Source organism: Rhincodon typus, chromosome 31 (assembly GCF_021869965.1).
Source record: "Rhincodon typus isolate 14 chromosome 31, sRhiTyp1.1, whole genome shotgun sequence".
Classification (NCBI taxonomy): Eukaryota; Metazoa; Chordata; class Chondrichthyes; order Orectolobiformes; family Rhincodontidae; genus Rhincodon; species Rhincodon typus.
Window position 1 is genome coordinate 24,136,760 of NC_063362.1, and position 21,127 is coordinate 24,157,886.

At 37.1% G+C, this 21,127-nt stretch overlaps 1 protein-coding gene across 2 annotated transcripts in view; it reads right to left on the minus strand.

The window, feature by feature from the left end:
• vps13d (vacuolar protein sorting 13 homolog D) overlaps positions 1-21,127 on the minus strand; it is a 259,288-nt gene that overhangs the window by 110,814 nt on the left and 127,347 nt on the right. For both annotated transcript variants that reach the window (XM_048615025.1, XM_048615024.1), the window contains exons 39-49: positions 12,756-12,861; positions 10,636-10,788; positions 10,325-10,460; positions 9,531-9,578; positions 8,266-8,416; positions 5,386-5,596; positions 2,949-3,196; positions 1,615-1,806; positions 1,367-1,493; positions 943-1,085; positions 617-747 (exon numbers count right to left, since the gene is read on the minus strand). In XM_048615025.1, the coding sequence (XP_048470982.1) occupies positions 617-747; positions 943-1,085; positions 1,367-1,493; positions 1,615-1,806; positions 2,949-3,196; positions 5,386-5,596; positions 8,266-8,416; positions 9,531-9,578; positions 10,325-10,460; positions 10,636-10,788; positions 12,756-12,861 (1,646 nt within the window). The remainder of the gene's footprint in view (positions 1-616; positions 748-942; positions 1,086-1,366; positions 1,494-1,614; positions 1,807-2,948; positions 3,197-5,385; positions 5,597-8,265; positions 8,417-9,530; positions 9,579-10,324; positions 10,461-10,635; positions 10,789-12,755; positions 12,862-21,127) is intronic.

Here is a 21,127-nt window from a genome sequence, read left to right on the forward strand (position 1 = left end):
GCCTTATAATTAGTTAAAAATCAGCTGAATGACAGGATAGCAATACTGTAACATCTTTCCTCATGGATGAATTAAGATGAGTTGAATTATCTGCCTTGTGAGTTAGCTTATGCCAATACAGGCATATTTATCAATGCAACTAGAGTGCAAAACTGAACAATGTATCCAACATACAATATCAATACATCAGTTAAGTGTTTTAGAAGGAATCAAAAACAGATCTTAATATCACAGATGGGCCAACTGATGACTAAGTAAAGCCACTAACAATGTACAACACTGATGGAAAAAGCTGAACATATTACACTAAATGCTCAAACATCACTACCCTAGGTCTCTTTCAGATGTTTATGATGCTTTAATTTGTTCTCACTATTACAGTCTGCAAACACTACATATCAAGCTATTGTACAAAGGTTTCAAGCACCATCAAATCCTTTTCGCTACTTTAATAGATAGCTTATCCAGAGGGGAATTTGGTATTTGTTTGATATTTATTTGATCACCCCTGAAGATAAAGGTTTTCTTTGTATTCAGCAATACACTTAATTTTTAAATGAGAACATCAACTTATTTTGGGAACACTGGCAGAAATGATTTGGAACCATATTCCTACCTGGCCTCTGGCAAATTCTCGTTGGGCAAAGGCTAGCTTATGTGAGGATTTGTTGTCCAGCAGGTATCGGGGTGCAAAGGTCACTATGTTGGTATCTCTGTACCGCCCTCTACCTTTCCGGATATCAATTCCTAAGATACAAAGACGAAAGAATTTTAGGAGACAAATTACCAAAAACAACAAATGCTGCACCGGCTACACTGCAGTCTGTGGATAATGTGTCATTGATCATACTTTCATTATGTTTAAGTATGATCAGCATTGTACCTTTGAAAAACTTGAAAGATTGTTCCTTTAGATAAGTGAAGTATTTTATTCAGACTCACCAATACTATAAATGAGTCCGGGTCTGTTGCCATGCTGAATCACTTTCACTGCTCGCACACCACTGCCTCCATCTGGAGAGAATTCCTGACACCAACCAGGAACTGCATCTGGGTGGATCCCCTTCCCAATTCTCATGGTACACCTGCAAGGGTTAGAGAGACCGGAGGATAAATCTACTCAGCCCCATACAGATCAGTAAGACATGGATTCATTTCACACAGATATAAATACCACAGCTATGATCTGAAATTATTTTTAAAAAGTCTTTATTTCCAAACTCAGCATCTCATGGCTAAAATTAGACCTTTGTAAAGGTTAAGAGCAGGAAGATCCTGTTCATAATTACAAATTGTCTAAATTCACAACAATTCCCTCAGTAAATCAGATTAGCCAGGGATGTGTTTTACTGTACACTTTACTCACATGTTAGGTTGCTCTTTGTCTGCAAAGCTAAACAAGAGGGGGCTGAGGCTTCGTGCAAGCTCATGCTCCTCAAACTGTCCTGCTGCATCAGCCTTGGCATTGTCCTGTCGAAAAATTAGTGGCAGCCCTGAAGAAGATTGGAATGAAGCAGAGCATTTTAGACCACAGATTTTAATTCACCACCTGCAAGTCTGCAACATTATGGCATGCACCTATATTTACTTTGGAACTTGATTTTTTTGTTTTACCTGTCTTGTTCAGGAGCCAATAAGGTGCAGAAATGAGTATCTTCAGGGAACCCTCTGCTCTGCATACTATGCGAATGCTCAGATTCAGCAGGCGCTTTTTGGTGTCGTAAAGGCGCATACGAACATGATAGTTAGTGGTTCCTGCTGGAATTAGGAGTTCCTTGCATACAGGAAAGTTTTCTAGTGTAATTCCTGACAAATAAATTATAATTAAAACATATTTCAAAAAGAGTGTTTTTTAAAAAAACATGTAAAAGGTAAAGTTGCCACAGTCCTACTGGACTACGGGGCTTTCTCTCTTAAATTTCCTCTGAAAAGTAATTAAGTATATTGAAATTCCTCGACACCACCACCACTCTCCTCCTGAGAGACCATCTGTGGTAACTGTCTGGTTTTAATTATCTTACACATCCAGACAAATCATGTTTGTGAAAATAAAGACTGCAAATATTTAGTGCCTATTGTGATGAAAGGTACTCAACACACAAGGAATGACTTCAAAATGCTCACTAGTTTAATCAGACAAATGGTACAATCATGATGTATATAAGAACTCACAAATAACAATTATATGAAGGGCCAATTAATTTGTTTATTTCAGTGGTACTGTTTTAAGGTGAAATTATGGCCAGGACATCAGAAAAACCTTCCACATTTCTCTGAATACTGTCATTTGAGCTTTAACATACACCAAGAATATTCATTCAAGTCTGCCATGGGGCTTAAACACAAAACCTTCCAACCAGAGATAAGAGTTATTTGGTGAGCCAAAGTGGTAACTTGTTTTTAGTGCCAAATCAAAAATACCCATCTACTTCATTGACATTGTATCCAATTGACAATATACTGGAAATAACCTTTTTACAGTTGTCAGTCATATGTTGTAACTTAGTTGGGTCATACTTTGTATCCAATTGACAATATACTGGAAATAACCTTTTTACAGTTGTCAGTCATATGTTGTAACTTAGTTGGGTCATACTTTTTTCAACGCACAGCAAATCCACTTGTATCTGCGGGAGAAAGTTTAAATGGGAGACCCGCTTTTCATATTTAGGGTCTCTCCCTATAAACATGGACTGTTTCTCCTCCAAATGAGAGATGAAATCTATACTTCCAGCCCTTCTGTTTTATTCAATCTTTTCACTGCTCAATAACATTTGTGCAAATTAACGTTAGAGAGAATTTCCTTCCAAAACCACTGGGTGTGGGTGTACCAACAGCACATGGACTGAAATGGTTCAAGTAAGTGGGTCACTACCACTTTCTCAACAGTAATGACAGGCAAAACAATATGAAAAAACTGAAGACACAAAAAAATTCTGACATCTTACCAAGTTCGATGTTCTGAGATGTATCAGCTGTGTGGAGCACAGCATCTTTCCCCTGTTTCAATGGCCCACGGATGGAGGTACCTTTCACATAGTAGGAAAGCTCACAGGGTAGTAGATTGGTCAGAACTAGGGTGGGTAGCAAGTAGATGGTGTGGCCTGGTTGCCGGTAAACCTGCATAGCATTGCCAGACATCAAATTTAAGGGCAGGTAGTCAGGATAGTTCTCCTTCTTAACTGCCACACAATACCTAGAAGTAATAACAAGAAATTTCAACCTATCATGAAACTCCGGCTACATACTGCATTCTTAGTAAACACTCTGCCTTTATGCAAGATACTTAAAAGAAATAGAATGAGTGTCACAGAAGTGATCAGGTAATGATAGATGCTATAAGAAGTGGATTTAAGGGGCTTAAGGAGGAGAGTCAGTTCCAGGGAGAGGACTTTAGGAACAGTATTGCAAAATATGAGGCTGAAGACACTGCTATCAAAATTGGAACAAAGGGAGAAGCGGGAGAAAGTATAAGACAGCTAAAGCCAGTGAAGCAGGGTGAAAGACATGTACAAACATAAGAATGAGAATTTTAAACTCGAGGTAGTAGACGCATTTAACTCTTAAAATGTCTGTTAAAAATTGCCATACTGTTAATAAAGTTAGTGAGAGGGGAATATTTGTTCCCTAATGACTTAAGTATGCATGATAAGCTTTGGTGACATTTGGTGCTACTTTTTTTCTACTCATCAAAGAAAAGGATTAAATGATATGGAAAAAGTTAGCTTTTATCTCTTCTTCCCCAGAAGATTTCATGACTTAGTTTTCTACTAATTTTCTCCTAAATTGAAGACGACTGCAACATTTCCAGCTTTCCGCAAGCATAAAAAGATTTGATTTCAAAGTTCCCCAAGATTGAGTTGAAACCCCCAGTAGTTGTGTGGAAATCTGAAGCTGGGCTGAGGTTTTTCAGTGTTTTGGTCAGGTCATATTCAACACTGCTGCATTCAGTTCTGGTAGCCATGACTCAAGGGAGCCATCCAGGCCTTGAGGCAGTGAAGACAAGTCCAAGAAAACTAATCGCTGGTGTTGCATGCTCAAACTTTTAGGACTGATGTAATAAGTCAGTGCTCTTTAGTTTCAAGAAGACAAGGTTCAAGGAATTTTACAGCAGTTTAATAAGTAACAGGTAAGGCAAATCTGAAACAATGTCTGATACATCAAAGAAACAGGACAGAATGGCACTGGTTCATGCTTGTGAAAGGTAAAATTAGGACAGACATCAGGGAATATTTCTTTACACAAAAAGTGCTAAACATCTGGAATGCATTGCCAGGAAAAGTGGAGGAAACCTGGACATTATTCAGTTAAGAAACAGCTGGTTCCTATAATGTGAAATCTGTAAGTTTGGCTTTCTGTAAGAATGAGATCAAACAGATTTGAAGGATTGCCTTCAATCAAACTTATTTTATGATTCTATGTTTTCCTTTCATTTGATGAACGTGATTACCTTTTCCAAAAATATGATAAAAATTCACAGATATCAATTGCTTCTTCAAATAATCTACCATTTTAAGATTATATAGGCAATAAAAAGGCCCTTTGCTGAGCTCTCACAACACCAATCTTCCTCCAATATTTGTGCAGAAAGTATAATCTTTTAAAATAATTGAAACATTTCCAGGAGAAAATTCTAAGCAAGAGTTGGCTGCAGATTAAAGCTTTCTCTACATTGCCTCGGCAAGAATTCAGGTCAGGTATTGACCAGATCACATTTAAAGCAAAGTTTCCTCTACTCAACCCTAATAATGTGATTTTACTCCACTTTCATTGTTCCTTTCTGTTTCATTTGGTATTCTCCATCCTATTTTGGTAAATGTTCAATGACAATTCAATACAAGGGTATGACTCATGAGGATTTTGCCCAAACTTTGAACTGAACTGAGAACAGCAAAATTTATTTTCACTTGAAACAGCACAGAGCCTGACTATTTTGACTTATCACCCTGTTTGGATCTAAACTCAGCTTTGAAAGTAGTTGAGCAGTGATTGCATTTTTCTGTACCACCCTGCCTCCTTCTGACTGTGCTTTCCTCAAGAATGATATACAAGAAAAGTTCCTATGTGAAATGAAAACTCTTGGTAAAGAGATTAGAAGTGCACCCTCTATGACAACTGTATGCTCTTTTATTCTCCAACAATTTAAATTTTAATAATTTAAAAACTGTATGACTAGAAACACAAGATTAGCTTCTTTGGCAAGATCAGAGGGTCAAATATTTCAAACAAAGCCTTTCCTCAAAACTGGAATTTTCCTACACAGTGACTAAGTATTGCTTCATGTAGGTTGATCAGAAACGTTTTCAGGAGATTGCTGCTTATAAACCCTCTCCTGCAATGTCTTGGGAATTTACAGAAAGAGGAACATCAGAAAAGGTTGTGTACCTGTAGGAGCAGTTGTCATCACAGTCTGATGAGTGACATTCACGCTTGCTGCTGTTCACCTCTCCTACTTTTGCCACACTGGTCCAATGGATAGGTGTTTTACAGAAGAACAGACCAAGACCCTTCGGTCTTGCTTGGAGACGCCATGATGTTAGGTGGAGGGGAATTGCTAATGAGTCACTTGGTAACACTGCTGGTAGCACCACAGGTTCTGAAATTATCAGAATTAAATTTACGTAAACATTAGATCATAAAAAAAAAACTTTGAAAGCTTTGTCTGAGAAAGTAAGAGTGCCAAATACCAGTCTTAAGCCCGAGCGCATCACTAATGATGGCTCTGAGGACATGCAAGCTGAGACAAGGGGCTGAAGAGAAAGACATCACATTTTTCTGTTCTTCCCACATTCGGTCATGAATAAGGAAGTCCATTCAATTGCTCTGAATTCATGCATTTATTATATTCTAAAGTCACACCTCCCACCACTGCATCATCCAAATGTTTCTTATATTCATTCCAGAAACTTTCTTTATTCAACTACTCCATTTTGGAGTTTACTCCATATGCTGATTTCTGTGTGCAAAGAGAAATATCTGAACACTAATCCTAAATTTGACTTTTAGCAGTTTGAATACATTTGCTTTTACAACCCTCATACATAATTAGTATGAACGTGTATTCTTTTCCCCCATTCTCATCTCTCTGTATCTAGTTGCATAAGTATCTCAGACACCACATTTCCAGACAGGAAGACTTTGGGTGTCTCCAGTCTTGGATCAAATTTCAAGCTCTTGATTTGAGCAATCAATCTTTTGGCTCTATTAATCAATCCGTGTGGAGCCTAAATGTTAAGCTTGTGTTTTGGCGATCAGAGCTAGACATATTATGCAAGGCTTGAAAATTCCCAAGAACTACTGACTGATCTGATCACATAACATAATATTCTTAGCTTTATTGAAGATGAGAGTAAGGGATGAACCTGAATCGTCACCACTAGGGAAAAGATACTTGGATGGTTAATGAACCTAAAAGGTGACAAGTTCTAAAGACCAGATGGCTTGAATTCAAGGAAATTTAAGAAAGTGACGACACTGATAGTAGAAGCATTTGTCATAATCTTTCAGAAAGATCCGAAAGCAGCAAATGTAACAAATATATTCAAGAAAAGAGGCAGAAAGCAGGGAAGTCGAGGCTAGTTAACCTAACATCTACCACAGGTGAAGGTGCCAGAATTTATTATTATGGAGCTTATAGTAGGATACACAGAAAATCGCAATTTGCTAGCACAGCTAACATGGCTTTGTGAAAGAGAAATCATGTTTAACTAATCTATTGCAGTTTTCTGACTAAATAACATGCATCGAATATAAAGTGGAACCAGTAGAGGTAGTGTACTTGGATTTCAAAAAGGCATTGGATAAGGTGCCCTATCAAAGATTGCTGCACCAGATTACTGCACATGGTGAAGAAAGTAACATGCTAGCATGGATAAAGCATTAGTTAGCTAACAGGAAGCACAGGAATCCGTTAAATGATTCTTCCTCCAGGTTGGAAATCTGTCACTAGTGGAATCACACAGGAATTAGTTGTAGGTCCTCAACTATTTACAATCAATATCAATGATAAGTGGACTGAATGCCTGGTAGCTACACTTGCCAATTACACCAAAATTGGTAGGAAAGTAGATTGTCAAGATAAGATGGAAAGTCTGCAAAGGAATGCAGACAGATTAAGAGATGCCAAAAATTTGGCAAATGGAATATAACATGTGCAAATGTGAACTTGTTCATTTTGGCAGCAAAAACAGGAAAGCTGTACACTTAAATGATGAGAGCAGTACATGATGCTACACATGACTCTGGGCGTTCTGGTACCTAAATCACAGAAGTTACTTTTGTGTGCACAGCATGTGATTAGGAAAACAAATCAGAGTGTTATCATTTCTGGCAAGCAGAATGGAAAATAAAAGTAGGGATGTTTTATAGCAGATACACAAGGTATTGGTGAGACCACATCCAAAATACTGTCTACAGTTTTGGTCTCCTTGTTTGAAAAAGATGCAATTATTTTACAAGGATTCAGCAAAGGTTCACTCAACTCATTCCTGGCATTAAGGGCTTCATTTATAAAGAAATGCTAAACAGGTTGGACATATGCCCATTGGAATTTAGAAGAACAAGAAGTAATTTTATTGAAATGTTAAAGATCTGAGGAGTCTGGATGGGTTGGATATTTCCTCTTGATTGAACCTAAGGTACAATATTGAATAGGATGTCTCCCCTTTTTAAAACAGAAATGAGTATTTTATTCCCTGAAAGGCTTGTTAATGTTTGGAATTCTCTTCTCAGAAAGAGATGCAGACTGGGCCTCTGAATTCGTTCCAGGTTGAATCGGATGAATTTTGACCAGATGTCCAGCCAGCTGAGTTAACTGATGACTCCCAGAATTGAGAATGAGAAACTCAGTTACGATAAACCAGGGCTATGAAACAATTATTGTTAGTACTAGGTCACTGAAATACTTAATAACCAATTAATAAAAAGCTTTCTTCTTCAAAAATGTAAAGTCGCAAGTGTTCACTGTCACTACCAATGGGATTTATAAAGAAATTCCCAATTTAAATGGTGCAGATAATTTATCCAATTTATAATAGCAGTTTATGAAAGGATGTGCAAAACAGTAGTTTATAACAAAAACAAGCTGGTTGCTTTTAAGCAGTGCATAAAAATATCTGAAACATGATATCAGTCTCTACTGTATGTTGCGGATAGCTCATGTGCCTACACTGTAATAGATAGAATGGACTCAAAGTCAGATGATTCTTGCTTTGTAGAATTGCCTTACTGTCAAGGAATAGATTGCTACATTGATAAGTAACTTACTGTCTGGAGCAGATGGACTATCCAGTCTCAGTTCCATAGGTACTTCCAATTTGTTTTTCACAATCAGTGCCGAGCGGACAGTTATCACTTTTCTTGCACTTCCCTCCAGAGTCACAGAAAACACAACCCGTACAGGAGGCAGTGCTGAGAACTACAGGATGAGATTGAACAATGTTAGTTAATGCTTTATCAATAAAATGTTACAGTCTATCAAGTACAATACAAAGGATCTGATCTATAATATTTCCCATATGTAGAACACAACTAGCATTTCAGTCTAATGTGTATTTAAAGAAACTCTATAAACTCAAATCCCAAGAGAGCATGAAACAGACCTGAACATACTAGCACCTTCATTTATATCAATTTTGGGTGATATATAGGGCAGAATTCCAAATGACTCACTTTTTATTGGGTGAAAACTAAGCACTGAATTACTCAATTAATATTATAGCACAATGGTAATTTGCTACTTTGTGCTAAAATACTGATTTGCAACCTGCATTAACAGTTTGGAGATATTTATATCCGGCAGAAACTAAGTACTGAGATTATTAAATTTGATAATGTTAGACTCATGTCATAACCAGATGCATGCAAGGAAGAAGCTGCAGTTAGAATCATATTAACAGGATACAAATGAGTGAATTGGTCTTAACACTGACAAATACAGCAGCCAACTTAATCACAGCCAAATCTCTGAAGTGGAAAACGTGATCAGTGCCCAGATAAGTTGATTTTGGTGATGTTGGTTGAGAAGGGATTATGAGCCAGGAAAAAAAAACAATTTCCTGCTTTTCATTGGTTGGTGCAACAAAAACTTGCACAAAACAAAGTAGAAAGAAGTTTAAATGTAATGCTTCATCCATAACTGTCACCTCTCACAATATAGCCCTTCATAAATGCACTCAAATCTCAGGTTTACTTAAATTTCAATTACTGGGGCTTGAACACACAAACTTCTAATGCAAATAAAGCAGGGTAAAACTGGGAGATAAAATCAATAGATGAATGGGCATTATAATTAAATATGATTGTCAGAACATAAATCATAAACCAGATCATTAAAGTCATATACATTCCATAGTTGATAACAGAGTTGTTTTTATATTAAAAAACCCAATAATTTAAAACATCTCACAAAATAGCACAATAAAGTGGGAAGTTAGCATTCAAAGTTGAATCATTAAATAATGCGAAACAGCTGACTTTAAAGGTAGCGTGTAATTTGATAATGGATGTACAGTTACAGAACCAATGCTTACATAGACATGTGGATGTATTATATTGGTCTTGCTAATGGGACTCCCAACCTGCAGTAGAGAGAAGACAGATTTGCGTTACAGATGCAACTAATAGCTGTTTTTTCATCAATGGCTGTAACAATAAAATCTTGCCCATTTGATGTTTATGTAAATTGTAGCACACACTTAACTTTGTTACCAAAATTGTGAGGGCAGTTATAATCTTTTTAGCAGGAAATGGGCAGGATCAAAATTAAAATCTGCAAAATTAAAAGCTCCACTTCCTCAGAGGTCAATGGGCAGCTGATCTCATTCAGTTAAGTGTAGTACAAGTTATGACGAAAGATTTCCTAGGATTTACTTTGGTCCATATCTTCAGGGGATATCACAATGAGGGGAAAGGAGACACTAATTGAGCACCACAGCTCAATCCAAAAGTGCCATTACTCAATATACACAGCAAGAGAGAACAATGTTAACTGTACCTTTAGGAGTTCAGTCTTATAACTTGCGTAGTATCTAGTTAGTTAATATATCCTCCTCGCTAACCCAAGGACCTTCCCTGTCACTGTGTCTCAGCACCCCCTAAACCCGCATATTCAACAACTGCAGCATTTCAGGTGTCTTGATATTTTACATACGTCATTTGGTATATGCCTCTCTCAAATTTAAAAGCAAACGATTGTTTGTAAAACTGTTTTCTGAAGCTGCTGCTGCTTCAAAGTTTGAGATAATCAAGCCCTTGCTCAAAAGTATAGAGTCTCAAAATTATATACGTCTTGACAAATGACATGCTAACAGTACATGATACACACCATGGAGGACTGGTTATTTCGATCAGGTGCTGCACATCGGAAGAAGATGCCAACTTTGTCCACAGACACTGGACTCACTTGCTCCCAACCATTCACCCGGACCAAAAGCTGGTGAATCTTCAACTCATGAGTGTGCCTGTCAGTACAAAAAGAAGAATGTGTAGCTACTGTGTCTTACACAAGCAAGTTGTAACACAAAGATTTTACATAAAAATGCCACCATGACTAAATATACATTAATGTGATTACTTATTAATAGTGAGATATAAAAAGTCTGTAGAGTCAGTACTAGGTTATCTTTTTTCACTCACCTGTGTCTTAGCTTTTCCCTGGCTTCAAATTCAAAAGGCACTTCTTCTCCTGGGAGTACCTCGCTCCATTGGCTAATATTGTGCGTGTCATCAGGTTCTGCAACAGATTCTTCATGTACAAAACCTGGACTCTCACTGTGAGAAAGTGCCACTCTACAATGGAAAACAGCCGCAACGCATATATCACTGAAGGTGTATTATAACACTATCACTCACAGCCAACCTGCACGCTCCGTCAGTTCAATCAAATGGTAATGTGTTTCTTGGCTTCTGAGAACTTCAAATTCTGCAGCCATAAAAACTGAAAGAACTTTATTTGGGACGAAATCAGGGCACCATCTGCTTGCTGAATAATTTAGTGAATGTGGCTCGGTTAGATCTGAAGTCAATATGTCAAACATAACAATACGATTGGGGCAACACTGTGGCTCAGTGATTAGCACTGCTGCCTCACAGTGTCAGGGACCCTGGTTCAATTCAAGCCTCAGGCGACTGTGTGTGGAGTTTGCACGTTCTCCCTGTGTTTGCGTGCATTTCTTCCGGGTGCTCCAGCTTCCTCCCGTAGTCCAAAGATATGCAGGTTAGGTGGATTGGCTATGCTAAATTTCCCCACAGTGTCTAGAATGGGAAATGCAGGGATAGGGTAGATAGTGGGTCTGGGTGGAACGCTCTTTGGAGGGTCAGTGTGGACTCAATGGGCCGAATGGCCTGCTTCCACACTGTAGAGATTCTATGATAATGAAGCATTAGCCTTTTCTGCTGCTACTTCATTTATGAGGCTTGAATATTTATTTGCAGCCTTTACATCAAAACTAACAGGTAATGGGACATCAAGGGTAAAATATCACCTAGAGATGGTAGTAGATACTAATTCTTTTGAGGGAAAATCATATAGATTTCTTTCAGAAAATATTCTGGGATACAATGCAACAAATTTGAGTCTTTAATAAAGTGAAATGGTAAAATAGATTAAGAGATAAGTATTCAGAGTTGCAGTAGCAAACGTTTAAAGGGATATTTCAGAATCCACATAATAGCTAGACAGTCCAGCAAGTAAGAAAAATATTTAAGGATGAACTTGCTATCCATCCTTAAGTAGAAATGTTAAAGATAGCATCAAACTTAAAGAAGTAGTATGTAATTGTGCAACATCAGGAAGCAGCTCAGAGATTGGACAGAACATAAAAACAGCAAAGAATGGTTGAAAAATTAATACAGATGAAAAAAAAATTAGAATGAGAGAGAAAACTGGCCAGAAATATAAAAGCAGATGAGGGTTTCTTTTTAAGAAAAACAAGTTAACAAAGTGAGCATTAGTCCTATAAGAAAGTATTCTTGAAAGAGAGAATGCCAAATCAGGAAATGTCGGATGGACTGAACAGGTATTTTGCATCAGTTTTCACTGTACAGGACAAGTAACATCCCAGAAGTAGTCAAAAGTTAAGGAAATGGAAGGGAGGGAAGAACTCAGGAAAACTACAATCCTCAAGGAAATAATACTGAATAAATTATTGGATCCACAGTCTGACAAGTGTCAAGATCCTGAGGAATCTCATCCTAGGGTTTAAAAAGATGTGGCTAGTGAGGTAATTGATGCATTAACATCTATCAAAAGAAAAATGTGAGAAAATATTATTAAAGAACTTACAGAGGGGCATTTAGATGAGATAATACCTCCCAAACCTACAACTACTCCCACCCACAAAAACAGGGAGCTGATTCACGGGAACACCCTCCACCTTCAAGTTCTCTAAGTTGCACATCATCCTGACTTGCAACTATATTGCTGTTCATTCACTGTCAATGGGTCAAAATCCTGGAAGGTCCTTCCTTTCAGTGTCATGGGTAAAACTACACAACATAGATTGCAGTTCTTCAAGAAGGCAGCTCATCATCACCTTCTCCAGGGTAATTAGGTAAGGCCAAAATGCTGGACTTGCCAGCGATGCCCCCATCCCTGAAAGAATAACATATTCTTGGATTTACAAATGTCAAGACTAAAACTATTAACCTTGTTGTTTACACTGAAAACCAGATCAGACATATATAATGGAAAATCTACACGTTAATAATTACAGGAAAAAGAGTACATGAATTGTTATACAAAACAGATTTTATACCTAGTTGGAGTAGTCGTGAGCGTGGCAAACCACATGGTGCAACCCGTGTGGTTCCTGAGGGCATATGGCACAAATGGCTGCCGTCTTTTTGGTATCTTTCCTTCTGCTGCAAGAAAAACAAATGTGTTAGAATGGAAGCCAACGGCCAATGGTTGGATTCTTAAATTTCCTATTTGGAACTTCTGATTAAACAAAAAACTGAAAAGTTACGCTGTATCTTGCACATACTGAAAACACTTGGTAACTTTTTTGTACGGTACTTTTAATATATTACAAACCTATTGGAAATTAATTGGCTAATATCTAATTTAATGGGTTAAAGCAGCATTGCAATCGTCTTAAACGTGCTAGCTCTGCTGAGTGGGATTTCAGAGCTATAATTTAAAATTTCTTCAAAATTAAAATAGTGAAACCCTTTTTTAATAGAATTAAGATGAATGACATTTGGACAGTTGCGCACCTTTTGGGTATAAATGGAGTTAATATAATTTATACTACATCAAAAAATAGAGATCTCACAAAGCCTATGTGGTTAGTCTAACATTAACTTGCTTCCAGGAGATAGACCAGCAATTAGGATAAAAGACTCTTGCAGAAAACTTGTGCATTCTGGGAAGCAACTTGTATTTTTGATAAATTTTCAAAAATGCTTGGTTCAGCTTCTGAAAGCCCCTCATTTGAGAAGAGCAATCAATCAATCTCAGAAGTGAAGACAGAAAATGTTGAAATACTCGGACAGCTCTGGCAACACCAGTACAGAGAGAAACAGATTTAAAATTTCAGGTCTCTGACCTTTAAAGGGTCAGACTTGAAACATTAATGCTATTTTTCTCTCCTTAGACATTGGTAGACTTGTTAAGTATTTCCAACATTTCTGGTTTTACCCCCCAGATTTCCAGCATCCAGGCCCTTAGCTTATCCATTTCCCAACTTTTCTCACTTATTCCTCCCAAGTCGCAAGCACATATCATTTCTCCTCACTCTGTGGAATGTAAGAACCAACGTACAATATTATACACATATTGCTCTCTCACTCAGTGCTGTGAAACTCCTTCAATCTTCCCTTCCTCTTCTGATCTAGGCTTTAAAAATTAAATGTAGTAACTGGCTTCCTGATTTGTCACATATTTTTTCCAACAGTTTGCAAATTAAGTGGCAATTTACACATTGAGTTTTAGTCCTTTACACAAATTTCTCAGTTTAACAGCTGCTTTGCGACAATACTTTGCCCTAGCTAATAGAGTGGGCTCCAAATTGCAACTAACATCCTTTTTGATCAAACATCAGTATCGGTTCTGATTTAGTGCAACTTGGTTATAGAAAATAAACTATAAAGAGCAAGATATTACTTCAAAAGATGTTGAGATCAAGTCACAAGGGTCTGTCACAGAAAAGTGAAGACAGTAGTGTGGGAAATAGAGATGATCTAAGAATCAATGCAAAGACTCAGGGCTGTTAACATCCAAAACAATGTCAGAGTCAAGGCATATTTAAACAGCTGTATTATCAGTAGAAGTAAAACAAATTTTGTAAAATACAAGTTATTCTGAAAGCTTCTAATAGTACAAATAAGCACTGGTTCCCCAGATCCAGTACTCAGTGATCAGTGAAAGAAGTCTGATACTAATGCATAATTCCTCCACCCGAAAGACATGCATAATGTTTCACAAATGGGCTTGATACAAATCACACATGTTGTGTTGCTGTATATAAATGCAGAGCGAACGCAGTTCAGTTTCTATTACAGTATGTTGTTAAGCTTGCTGTCATTAACTTACAAATGTGGACTCCTGAAAATTCCTTTCCAGATATCTTAATACTAAGACTCAGCTCCCACAACAGATTCAGTACCACTGGCATGGGCACTATTGCTGACACATAATAGTTAGTAGACAGTCATCTATTACAGCCAAAAATATCAAGTAATGAGAGGTGACATTATTAACTACTAACACTGACAATCAGGAAGCCTTTGTCAAAAATATTATCTGATTTCTTCAACTTGTAAAGATTCATAATTTAGATTTTTATAACAATAGAAAAAAGAAATGGAAGGCTATATTGTACATTTACTGTATCAGAACATAATCTATTACTTCAGCTTAACACTGGGCACAGATGTAAATCTCATGATTTAGGACGCTCAAAACATGATTTAGAATCTCGCCTGATAGGAGATGTTGAGACAAACGTACTGGATTTGTGGCCTTTCCAACTTTCTGGCTTTCAATTTTAATAGCCAGAATTTTAGAAGGGCTGCAATTTGTGTGTGCTGACCTCCAGACCCGATTGACCTGTCCAGTGAGGCTCTGCACCAGGATCATTAATGTGAAAATTGACTAACAGAGTTCACTCTTTTGATCAGTATAATTGAATAATTACCTAAAAAATGGTTTGGTCCTGAAGAAGCACAACATAAAAAGAGAAAGAGTAATATCATACAAGAACAGTGAACAGAGAAGCAAAATGTTTATTTTACAGACCGATAAAAAATGTTCTTAAAATAAGTATCTGTCCAACAATCCTGGCCTTCTCGACAGAAATTAAAGCTGCTTAAATGCAAAGCTTCTGTCTGAGATGAATTGCAAGTGTGCTTGCACTGAGAGTTGCAGATCTATTTTTCAAACAGATACATGAACTTGCTATTCTTAACTGTAATGCTTCTCAAATTACAATCTGGGTGCTCATTGTAGAATCTTAATATGCAGATGTTCAGAAACAAAAGGAGGGAAACTGAACATACGCATTTTTTACAGCTCTGATGAAGTGTCACTGGATTTGAAATGTTAACAATCTTATTTCAGTAATTACTACAATTTCAAACCTATCTTGCAATACTAAGCAGCATCACACAAGACTTGGTCTGACGCTTATAGCAACTGATTTTTAATAACCTCCAGAATTTTTAAAATAGGTGATAAAGATTTAGTTTGGTACATATAGCATGCAACAGGCTCACGAGAAATGAGGTGACTTTCAAAACTTTCCACTCAATCAAATTACTGGAAAATTGCTGTAATAAATAAAAATTAATTAGCAAAACTAATAATCCAAATTTTTTCTATATCAAATCATTATCACATTCACTGCAATTCAAAGTATCACGCATAAGATCACGTACCAGTTATTACAAAATCATTTAACTGTCTCCCAGGGTCACTGTACATCAAAGACTTGGTGATACTATTGTAATAATTAAATGAGAAAACTGCCTACCCGACTGCCAAATTTGTGACGAGTATGCCACAGTAATTTAATCAAATATCTGCTTCAGTATGCTTAACTTATCTTTCTCACATACTTTCACAATATAGTGCTGGGATTTAATGTCAATTTTTGGGGTTATCAGAACTATGGCAATGTCTGGAAATTACAAACAATACAAAACAACGGTGAGACTGCCTGCCAATTAGAGTAGTGCTTCAGTTGACATAGATATTTAGGTAGGAAAGTAAATGCATTGGTCTCAATAGCAGGTGGTGAACGCAGCAAGTCAGGGACATGCAGGGCCTCATTCAAATGACTCTGCTGAGTTACTTGCACTGGCCGACTGTCTGATTAGCAAGTAGGAGTTGAAATTTATCAGCAGGCAGCTACAGCTGGGAACCTATGACAATGGTCCCCTAAAGTCAGTAGAAAAAGAGCTATGCAAGATATTGTAATTTCTGGATGCGGTGGAGCCAAAAGGACAAGATTGGTGCAGGATGCTGTGGCTGGAAAGACACCAAAAGATGGCATAAGCAGAGCCATCCTGATCCTTCACAGGCACACAGAGTTCTAAAATGATCAGATTTTTAACATTTGACATACCCAGTTGGTGCTCCAGCCTCGAATCGCTGTTCACATCATATATACAGTCCTGTGATATTTGAATGTAACAGGCCCACAAATGTTTTTTGTTGGAGCCTTGTTCAGTGGCCTGATTTGGGATCAGGAAGTAGAAGTTTGAAACTATTACCTTTCCCACACACCATTCTAACTGGCCAAGGTGGCTAGGGTGGCAGAGATGTAGAATTAATCCCCTTAATTGGGCACAATTTGCAAACCCCAGTTTTGATGGTTCTCTTCGATTCACCAGTTAAGACTGGATACAAAACAAGGTATTAAAGTAAAAAGTGTAGTTGCAGAGCGGCAGTAGGAACAGTCTTCAGCTGGTACAATCTCCTCTTCACTGCTAAATGAAGCAATAAAACAAACTGACCAGTGAAGTAAGATAGTAAATAGATGCCGAGAGCAGAAGTAAAAAATGCTATAAACAGAGATCAGAAAAACAAAGGGGAATTCTATGCTGCAGTCTCATCAGTATTTAGACTGAAACTACGCATAATAAAATATTAAAAGGTATCACCTGATTTGTTCTCGTTGGTACATCACACTACAACTTATCTGATAAAAGACTGGATATTTTCTTCACTTCTTCCCATTCCCTGGTACAGTACCTCTGGCAAATATCTGCCGCTCTAGGTTTGTCAGACTGGCAGTGCTTCTAGTTCTAAGATAGGCAAGAGGGTTGCCTGACAGAGAAAAAGAAGTCTAGTTAGAATGAAAAAGTTTAACTCATCCAGGCAACATAGTAAACAGAAAATAATGTGGATCAGACTTAAATGAAGGAAAGAAATAAAAGATGAAGATGAATGTAACATTCAGGGAGATGTGATAATTGAAATCTGAACTTAGTATTGTCATATCTATTAATGATATTTTAATAGTGATTTCAATTTGCTTACTCCTGACTTGACACATTATGGATTTTGTGCATTGCTGAATCTATACTACTCTCAATGATAGCTAACAACTTTGTAATTCAAGTGATTTATGCAGTCTTTTTCTACCCTGGTGACATTAATAACATTTGAGAAGATGCACCAAATGAGACTTTTATTTGATGTCATTTTTTTAATTAGTTTTTTTCACTTTGAAATTTAAATAGGACTGCAGATAAATCTTGTTATAGCTTGCATCAAATTTTGTATTGTGCCTTGCCCCATAGGCAGCTCTTTGAGAAAGATTGAGATAGAAACTTTCAAACAAACTAATTAATGTAAATACCTTCCACTGGCGATGCCAAAACTAAAATAACTGCATGACTATAGATATCCCCAGGAGTTTGGAAATATTTGTTTCCTGACAGATTCAGTGATCTAAGTAATCTTCTGCAATCAAGTGCTTTGTTATGCTGATTGTTTACCACTTAGTTTATAATTTTAATAAGCTAGATTTCTAGATTGTTGTACAAGGTAACATAACATGGTGTTTCTTCCAGGAGATGGATAAGATTGAAGCACGTGTTATCTCTAACGAGTGACATACACGTGTTTCTGTGCATGCCTAGGCAACAACACCTCAGACATTAAGTAAAGCAGGCCATGGTTTGGGCCATGGAAGTCATAGAACTATTTATTCTCAATACTGAATTTGAAAGAAAATAAAAATTCAGTCAAAAACTATGACAACAGAATGACTTCTGGCACGGAATCAAAATCCTGGAATTTCCTCCTTAAAGGCATTGTGAATCTCCCTACATCACATGGACTGCAGCAATTCAAGGAGGCAGCTCAACACCACCTTCTCAAGAGCAACTAGGGGCAGGCAATAAATGCTGGCCAACCAGCGATGCCAACATCCCATGAGTGGATTTTAAAAAAAGGTATATCGTTAGAACTATAAATTATATTCCCAGTCTCCACTGACACCTATTTGTTTTGTAAAGCTTCAAAGAGTCATCCAGAGGAACTACATCTAATTGCTCACATATAGTGTATGTTTACAAACCTTCTCTTGGTTGATTACTTCGATAGAAGCTTAACTCTGGAATGCAAATAGGACTGAAAGAAATTACAACTAAAAATCATAATTATTAGAGACAATTTAAGCGTTGCATCTATTCTTCTAAACCCCCAGAAGTTGCATTTTCCATAAGTATGTTTACTTTTCAAGTTCCAATAATGCAGTGTCTTACAGAACAGAATGATCTTAACTCTTAGAAAAAGGTTGCTTCCCTACCTTACAAGCCTGGCATCTTTCATCAGACCACAGCAACCATAAAGGATAAGCCTTCATACCAGTGCCACGTACACAGATCAGCTATTGCCGGTAAGCAGACGCCCAATAACAAGAAAGCAAGAAGAACTTGCACTTCTACATTTCCTTTTCACCTCTCTGAGAAGGTGTCTGAAAGAACTTCACACAGAATGAATTGCTTGGAAGTCCAACAACTCTTGATGTCTGAGCAAATGTAAGAGTCATTTGATATGTAGCAATAATGTGAAAGTCTAGTCAGCCCTTTCTTGGTGATATTGGCTAAGAAAGGAAGTGTGGTGAAAGCACTGGGAGAAGCCTCTGATGCTCCATTTATCGAACTGACCTATAGGAATGTCATAAATCAATCAGGTATGTACAGTCGAGAAGGGAGAACCCTGGAGCAGTTTACACGGCCAGTTGGTTTGGATTCCTGTTAATAAGGAGCAGTGTCATGGCACACAATTTAAGGGATGAACCTGTAAAGCAGGTTACATTAGGAGGCTAAAACAGAAGACCCTCAGGAAGGGTCACCAGACTCGAAACTTTAACTCTGATATTTTCTTCACTGATGCTGCCAGACCTGCTGAGCTTTTCCAGCAACTTCTGTTTTTGTTCCTGATTTACAGCATCTGCAGTTCTTTTAGTTTTATTTTACATCAGAGGCTAATAGCCTCATTACAATAGTCAAGCTGTTCCTCGTCTTGCCTTCATTTAAACTAGAAATGGATGGGTTGAGGTATTGTTTCACACTTTCAAAATTTTAATATGAAACCTCACTCCAACCCCAGGGTGTTAAAATCCAGATATGACCAAATACTTTTTTGAAATTTCATTCATCCTGTCAGGCCTGCCCTTGACTCTCGTCCCCCATTACATGGTTGACCCTTAATGACTTCAAGTTCAGTACAAATAATCACTAAATGCTGCCTGGTCAGTGACACCTAACAAACATTTTTTGAAAAATGAACAGCTTTTTTTAAAAATTGAACCTGCTGTCAGCCTCTACAGATATGTAAAGCCAAGGATCAAGAGATTAATAGTTGACTGATTATGTTACAGACATAGCTACAGGAAATTCGCTCTGCAGTATATTAATATAACATACAGCAACTAAAGCTACAAGGTCTGGTTTAAATTGACTGAGCAACATCATTAATGTGAATGAACATCTAGGACAAAGCAAAGTTAAAATCAATGCTGTTTAAGGTTGATTTGCCAAACAAATTGTGTAAGAGTGCAGTTAATGAAATAAAAAGAAGTGAAGGATGGATGAAGATAATTTCAAAATTTACATTAAACAACAGTTTGACGTAAACAGCAGTTTCAATAGTTTTACAAGTAGTTGAACAAATGCAGTAGTTATCAAAACATTAGCCAAATTGTTGTTAATACAGAATTTACAGAAGTCTTAGCTATATAACAAACCATATTAAATGTTCATCCGCTCCATATTAACAATTTGATTTTCATTTAACTTCAATATTGAACTGAAACTGAAAAGTTCAAAACCACTTAAGTTGTAATTAAAAAGGGAAATCTTGAGTATAATACACTTTCCTTTCTATGCAAGGAAATAAGTCTTATCCTAGTCCCTAAAAGTAGTAAATGTTATCATTGGCTTGTCAATATGCTGATGAGAGTTATAGGGTCTGACCTCCTTATAGCTCCCAGATTGGGCATCATTACTTCAAAGCAGCCCGATGGCCATTCTGAGAACTTGAGATTCCACTATGCAGGTTGGCAATATACAAGTTATTAAAATGTAAAGAAAATAAGGTTAAGACAGATATTGCTTCTTTAAAAAGAGAATCACTTTGAAGAAACCCTGTTCCAAAATTGCTGTTAGATATTTTACACTGCATCACTAACTTCATATATTCACCAACTGACCAACAGTGCATTTTTTCAACTTACAGTCAAATTTCTTTAAGTGATATGAAACAAAACGAAAAAGTCAGCAGGTACTGTTAGTGATAAACTACAAAGTTGATATTATTCTGGACTTACAGAATAAAGTGAGAGACGTTTTTTTTCCATGAGGCAGGGTAGAAACAGCTACTTCTTTGTTCTCCAACAAGTCTCTGGTAATGAGACTGCATGGCATCCTTCAGCCTTATTTGTAATATATTTGTTTCTCAAGGTTTAGTTAACCAAGTAGCAAAATAATAAAATAGAAAAGTTTACCACTGTGGATCGTCTATTGATTTTTTTTTAAAATGCTTAGTCAACAAACCTTGGAATTTATAAACAGCAAACAGGTGGTGAAAGGCTGCAATTGTAATTACTTCCATTTCTCATGGCAGAACTACATCCCATAAAAATATATCTAGGATTTCATCCTAAATATTGTT